Genomic DNA, 7,419 nt, shown 5'->3' on the forward strand with positions numbered 1-7,419 from the left:
AAGCAATAATGTTAAACTAAATTAGTTTAATGGTGTATACGATGAAGAAGAAACTATTTAGGTGACTTTAATAAGATTATTAAGTATAAATGTGGACAAGTTTACGTCATTTACCATTTGCAAAAAAGAATATTTATTCAACAAAAGACAATAAACAAAGAATGTGCGCTCTTAACCTTATTACAAAGTAATAGAAGACTGGAAAATAAGCATTTAAGAACTTTGACGAATGAGATGAGATGTGGATGTTTGATGGAAAGAAGCAGAAAACAGTCAGACAGCATGTTTATTGAGAATATTGTTGGAAGGAAGATATGGAATACTGTGCATGAAAGAATGTTCAACTATGAAGCAGAAGACAGCAAAGCTACAACTCCACAGAGTAGATCATAAAGATCTACAGCAAGTCATAAAAAACATTTGAGAACTGTGATCAAAGTGATGAATGAGATGAAAGGAGGAGATTTGATGGAGAGAAAAGACGAGCAGAAAACAGTCATTCAGCATGTCTGGAGTTGGTGGATGCTCCCTTGTTTCTGAGGATCATCAGCAGAGAGAGTCCACAGCAGTACACCAGACTCTTCACTATCAGCACTGAGTACAGCAGGCAGAGCAGCTTCACCCTGCACTCAGACTGGAAGGACAGCTCCACCAGGTCCAGAGGAGGAACAGAGGCTGTTCCCTCTGCTAGAATGCTGGAAGATGCTGGATGGGATGTTGGAGCTGCTGGATGGGATGTTGGAGCTGCTGTGGAACCTGCAGCTGGAAGTGCAGGAACCTCTGAAACAGAGAAAGAGTCAGAAAGAGTCAGCATGAAGCTGAATCTCTGTTGAACACAGTCACCAAGCCTTCATTACCTTGTTGTGTTTGGGCCTCCACTGTGCCCCCCTCATGTTTGACGGAGCAGATGTATTTATAGGAGCTGTCCTCTTGCTGATGGAGCAGCAGGATGGAGGCGCTGCGTCCCGACTCTGTGAGATCCAGCTGCTCTTCAGAGGTCAGGTCCTCCAGTGGTCCGTTGTTCTTCTGTCTTTTCCAGGAGAACTGGACCACAGGAGGAAACATGGCTGAGGCCAGACACAGCAGGGAGCTGCTCCCCTCCACATGGACTCTGGATGCTGCTGGGTACACGCTCACCACGGGCTTCACTACGGACTCATCTGAAGTTTGACAGCAGCAACAAGCAGCACAGACACACACTCACACAGTCAACAGCAGCTTCCAGAAGTGCATTCAGTCTGATCCTGGAAACTCCATGAACTCTGATCACTAAACTCCTCATCAATGCAGCACAAAGTTCACTTCACTCACTGGATTCAGCTTCACATCAAACCGTCATCAGGAGACATGACGGCTGCAAATCATTTCTACACTCAGACTAACTCATTTGGAACAAAAAGATCTTTAGAAATTTGATGTTAAATCCTTGCTTTAAGTACTAATTCTTATAAATATCTAAACAGGAAATAAATTATTTGTCAAAAGCTTTATCATTCTTAAAGAACATTTTTTATTTTTCAAGATTTATTAAATTTTCCCTTTTTTCATCCAGAAAATAGTTGTTTCATAATTGAGAATAAATGAAATGTCCTCATTAATTATATTTTATTGGATTTAAAGAACATTTTTTGTCTCAGGTTTATAAAAGCAATTTAGACTTTTCAAAGCTTAAAAAAAACATTCATATTCTTATCCATTTTTCCCTTTCAGGGTCACGGGCTGCCGGAGCCTATCCCGACCACTTGTGGCCTGGACAGCTTGCCAGTCTGTCGCAGGGTAGAGTGTCCGCAATCACACATACACTCATGAACTTGAACCGAGGCCTTCTTGTTGTGAGGCAAGAGCGCTGACCACTGCTCCACCGTGCAGCCAAGAAAAACATAAATAAATAAGTAAAAAAAAAATAAAAAAACTTGATAATTGACAAAATCCTTTAATCTTACATCAATCACATGTTCTTAACCTTAAAATCTTTTTAAATCATAAATGTTATTAAGGGAAAGAAGTTAACATGTTTTCCTCAAAGGTTATTTTTCTTTTGATAAATACTTTAATAAAAGTAAAAATAGTTTCAAATCAAGGGTAGTTTGTAAGAATTTTTTAAATAATAATTTCTCCTGAAATCATTTTCTTCAGTTTTGTTTCCAAACTTGTGTTAAATTCAGTTGAAGCTCAGATCTGATCTTGTTCTCAGAAACCAGCAGATGTTCCAGAATCAGTGAGACCATCAAACTCTAAATATTTGGAACATCACTCAGATTTACAGAAATCAAGAATCAGTTTAGTTGTTCAGTGAGATTTCAACATGTTTGCAGAAATGATTCAGCTTTTCTTCTGGAACAATGGCTGCTTGATGAATTCTCTGCTAATGATGAACAAACTAACATGTGAAGCTGAAGCAGCAGAAACTGACTTGAAACACATTTTCTACAATCAAACAGCTGAAGGAGCAGAAATGGTTCTTCTTACCCGTTACAAACAGTCCAGTTCCAGATCCAAAGATGATGGACCCATAGCCCGACTCACACAGTGAGAAAGTGTGCTCCAAAAACCTGTGTGCTGTTAAAGTGTCATCTGAGTGAATCAGGATCATATTTCAGCTCCATGATGAGTTTCTCTAATGTTCAGATCAACATGACTGTCTCTGTCTGCAGTGGAGGAACTTGGTGAACTGCTGTGTGAAATGAGAGAAGAAAATGACAAATATTCCTGCAGTTATTAGATGAAAGATTCATGCAGGAAGTGACAGCATGAAAGAGGAAATGTAGAGTTGTGCACGTGTTCAGTTATCCTGAAGTCCATCAGTCTGTTTTCTTCTGCTCCTCCTGAAACCACAGGAACATGAGAGAGCAGCACAGTTCTGCTGGGAGTCCAAACACAGACACATTCAGCATTCAGAGCTCACTTCCACTCTCAGAGTTTCTGTCTCACTTCTGGTCTCTGCTGCTTTCATGCAGTCAAACAGAAGCAGAAAGATCTCTGCTCCTCTGAGAAAACCACACTTTGGGTTTCAATCCCATTCTGTCTGAACAGAACATTTCTCTGAACCAGAGCAGTTTGTGTTTCTGAAACTAGAGAAGCTGATTCAATGAAAACTGCAGATGTAGACCATGAAGAAGCTCAAATCCACATTCACATTCTGGAAGGATCAGTTCCTAAAAGTCCAGGACAGAGACTCTGGAACATTTAGAAAATGCTTCTTTCTGAAGCTCAGGGATGTCGTTGGTGAAGAGATAGTTAAGTTCCATATGGGAGAGTTAAAGATGAACAACTCTGGTAAAAACATGGATGGAAAAACATAGAAAAACTCTTCAATAAGAAAAGTCAAAGTCAGCTTTGTTGTCAAATAAGCTGCATACACATGACATGCAGCACAGATGAAATTACTTTTCCTCTTGACCCACAGTGCTAGCAGCTTATAAAATAACAATGAAAAAATTAGTAACAGCAATTTAAATCATGCAAAAGAGCAAAGAACACAAAGAAGCAACATAGTTAAAAGGATTCAGAGAGATCCATAGTGTGACTCTTCCTCTCTGAGGATGAGGAGTCTCTGGAATGAACAGAAACCTTCAGGAGAGCAGCAGCTGTAGAGATGAACCAGCAGCTCCATGAAGTCCTTCTTCAGCACAGAACAGAGTTCTCCATTGAAAACAAAACAAAACAAAAAAAAATCTAGTAAAGAAGGGTTATGTAAACATACACCATTTACCAGAAAAGATGATACATGAAAGTTTTATCTGTTTGATCCTTTTTACTCAAAATAATTTAGATTTCTGACTCTGAGGTTTGGATTTCTTGGAGCTGAAACAGCTTGAAACTGTTGGACTCACATGGATCTACTGAAGAAAAGATAAGCTTTTTAGATGTTTAGATGCAGAGAAACAGGAGTCAGAGAATCTCTTCCTTTAGTCAACAACTAACAGCATCTGCTGGTTTGGTTTCTGAGGGTCTAGTTGAGCATCAGCCTTCAGGTGGAGATCCATTCAAACAGTAGAGACTCACTGAATAGTTCAGGTCACTATTCAGGTCACTATTCATTCATTAAAGAACATATTACAGTAACAGCTGGTTCCATAAGTTCCTGAGTCGTTATAACCAAAGTTACTTCCGTTGCACAGAGAAATGGCATCAGCTGATTCAGAAGCAGCCGAAAAAATCCTAAAACGTTGAGGAAGAAAACCGCGGAGAATAATTATCATTCAGATGAATGAATGATGGATGAAACTGGCCTCTTCCAGAAGAAGCCCTCTTGCTCCTGGTTTCAAGGGACAGAGTGACACTCCAAATAAGTGTTCCTGGCAGCTTATAGTTTTTCTTATTTTATCAAGCAGATCACCCACATAGGTCAATTTTATTTAAGTAATTTTTTTCTGCCTAAGATTTTGGACCATAAAGATAGATAGATAGACAGGCAGACAGGCAGACAGACAGACAGACAGACAGACAGACAGACAGACAGACAGACAGACAGACAGACAGACAGACAGACAGACAGACAGACAGACAGACAGACAGACAGACAGACAGACAGACAGACAGACAGACAGGGGACTGGGGACTGGGGAGTGGGAGTGCTTCCAGATACCAGTTGCTTCATCTGTGCTCCGGTTCCTGACCGTGTACCTCGCCTTTGCTCCCGCTCCTACACCTGGCTGTGGATCCTGTCTCTGGCTCGACTCGCGCCCCTGACTGACGGCTGGATGAAGCTTGTCTGCTGGACTTTATATGTGTAGTTGTAGGGTTAGATAAGTTAATTCTTCTCAATGAGTTCTGGTAAATCACCTGTCCGTCCTGGGGGAGGATCCCTCCTTCATGTGGGCACCCCTGAGGTTTCTTCGTTTTTTCCGGAATCCGTTTTTTTTAGGAGTTTTTCCTTACCGCAAAAGGGGGTCTAAGGGCAGGGATGCCAGTATAGTTTAGTCAGTTTGTTAGTTCCTTTTAGTATTTTTGTCATGGCGGCCTGTCAGTCACCCCCCCCCCCTCCCCCGATGATTCTGCCTAGGATCGAGACCAGCTGTTTCCACTTACCTCTTCATTGCTGCTGCCTTCTTAAGGAGCTCATGGATCTTCAGCCGACACCAGATCGTTGTTCCTCCTGTGTATTGTCGTGCTTCATGTCACTTATTGCTCCTCTCGCTCTGCCTCAGGAATATCCTGTTCTGACACTCACCTGGGGCCTCATTTATAAACGTTGCGTACGCACAAAAGAAGGCGTACGCCACTCTCTACGCAATAGTTGAGATTTATAAAAAGCAAACTTGACGGGAAAATGTGCGGTCCTCCACGCAAGCTCTGACCCAGGCGTACGCACAAAAACGGGTGAAATGAGAAATGGCGACACCGTCGGCAGATGGAAGAAACACGTGAAAGTGACAGTGTGTGCCAAATCGTGCTGGCATGTGCTGTGCTACACAATGTGGCACAGCTTAAAAACGTGCCTCTACCCCCTGGCGCTGATTGCTGTGTTGGCCCCGACCCTGAACCCCATCCCCACGCATTTGAGCCATTTGCTGCTGCTGTGCGCCAGCGTTTGGAAGTGATGCGTCGCTTGTAAAGAAAAAGAGGTGTGGAAAATATTATTTATTTAAGAATTCCCTCATCGTGCAGTTTATTTCAGTCAGGGCGATCTTGATTTCGCCCAACTCCTTGGCCACCTCTCTGATTGAACTACTGACTTCCCTCTGCATTTCAAGGACTGCATCGGTGAGGACGCGTCCACTGCTGGAGGGTTGAGAGCCGCGTGCCGTGGAGACGCTGGGGCCAGACGGCTGCTCAGCTGCAGCATCGTAACCACTGGCCCCGCTGGAACACCCAGCAACTAAAATAAAATTGTTCTATATTAATAATCTGTAATTGTGTAGCCTGCATACATGTGACTTGACTGCATTCATTTGAATTATTTCTCTTACCTGTGTCACCCTGACCCTGGCGCGTCGGCGTCCCCTCCGTCTCAGTCAGGTGACTGAGGCGGAGGAGGACGCCGATAAGGGGGACTTAATAGGGATTCCCCAATAATAGCGGCCAGTTTCTCATCAAGAGGGGTCAGCTCCGGTCCCCCCCCCCCCCCCCCCCCACGTGGCGGACACACTCTGCCGATGCAGCGCTAGACGTTTTTTTGCCTCGACTTTGATGTCCGATCATTTCTTTCATTTCTTTTTTATTTCGGCCACGGTCCGAGGTTGTGAGGCTGCAGCATTTACGGCGTCTGCCACCGTTTGCCGCTCACGTGCCTTTTTGGCATTAGTAATGCCCACACTGTGCCCCAAACAACACTTTTCTCCTCTTTTCCACCTAGCCAACGATAACTTCTACTTCACATTGACTGAAGTTACGTTTTTTTGATTTCCCCTCTGTGTTTGCCAAGATTTAGCAAGCCATGAATATTAATTTGTGGGCGTTTCACGGACTATTTATGGGCAACTATGGGCGTGTCATGTAGCCGCAAAAGCTGCGCTGCATTTAGAATCGGTTGTGATTTATAAAGGGAAAGATGCGTAGGATGTGCGTGCGCACGGTTTTATAAATCCGAATATTTCTGTGCGTACGCACGTCCTATGTTTCATCCGTACGCCACTTCTGACGCAAATCCTACGCAAAGTTTTATAAATGAGGCCCCTGGTCACGATCCTTTGGCCTCACGTGCTGCGCTCCTGGACTCCCGCTGCAAGACTCCTCCAGCCAGCCGACGCTCATCTCCCTGGGAAAAAACTCCATTACTCACCTTCAGCCAAATTAAACCTCCGCAACCTACCCCCTTTGTCCGAGTCTCCTTCCGGGTTTCTGCATTTGGGTCACTCTGTTTCCACATCAGATCATGACAGAACGATCTGGCCAGTCTCCTGACCCAGTTGATCCGGAAGGGCTCCACCATGCCGTAGTCTTACAAGGTAATCTACTTAAACAACAAGCGGAGGCCATCACTCTCATGTCCTCGGCACAGTGGGATCTTTCCCGCCGCCTCGATAGCATGACGCAAATTCTCAGTGCTACTACCAGCCTACATGCTAATCCCGCTGCCGCTGCTGATGTTCCTGTGTCCACCTCACTTCCTCATCCGCCGAGATCCCGGAAAATGTCCGTCTCCAGGCGGAGCCTTTTTTCAGCGACGTTGAAACCTGCGGAGGGGGAGAGGGACCGGCTCGAGACCTGGTGGAAAATAAGATGATTTAATCCTGGGAAACTAAAACAACAAACAAGCCAGCGGAATATCCTTTTTCTCTCTTTTTCTTCTTTTTTGGGATAAATACACCGTCCCAGTGCCATTCCCCTCCCCGATTTTTTTCCAAAGTAAACTCCGAACGTCCTGGAGAGCTGCAGCAGCGAGGAGGATCTGGACAGCCTGACAAGCTACATCGACGAGCAATACGAGCGTCTCGTCATGGGAAAAACCCCTCAGTCAGCCAAGCCAGCCGCCCC

General features: G+C 44.2%; 1 protein-coding gene across 1 annotated transcript; it reads right to left on the reverse strand.

Moving 5' to 3' along the window:
• Positions 1–109: 109 nt before the first annotated feature.
• On the reverse strand, positions 110–6,497 carry LOC101166004 (uncharacterized). Its single transcript, XM_023965694.2, has 3 exons — positions 2,470–6,497; positions 858–1,160; positions 110–780 (listed from the first exon to the last, which is right to left on the reverse strand). Exons 1-3 carry the CDS (start codon positions 2,591–2,593, stop codon positions 497–499), a joined length of 711 nt encoding a protein of 236 aa, XP_023821462.1. The 5' UTR covers positions 2,594–6,497; the 3' UTR covers positions 110–496.
• Between the last annotated feature and the right edge of the window lie 922 nt (positions 6,498–7,419).

This window comes from Oryzias latipes, chromosome 17 (genome assembly GCF_053564925.1).
Source record: "Oryzias latipes strain Hd-rR chromosome 17, Olatipes_Hd-rR_3.1".
NCBI classification, from domain to species: domain Eukaryota; kingdom Metazoa; phylum Chordata; class Actinopteri; order Beloniformes; family Adrianichthyidae; genus Oryzias; species Oryzias latipes.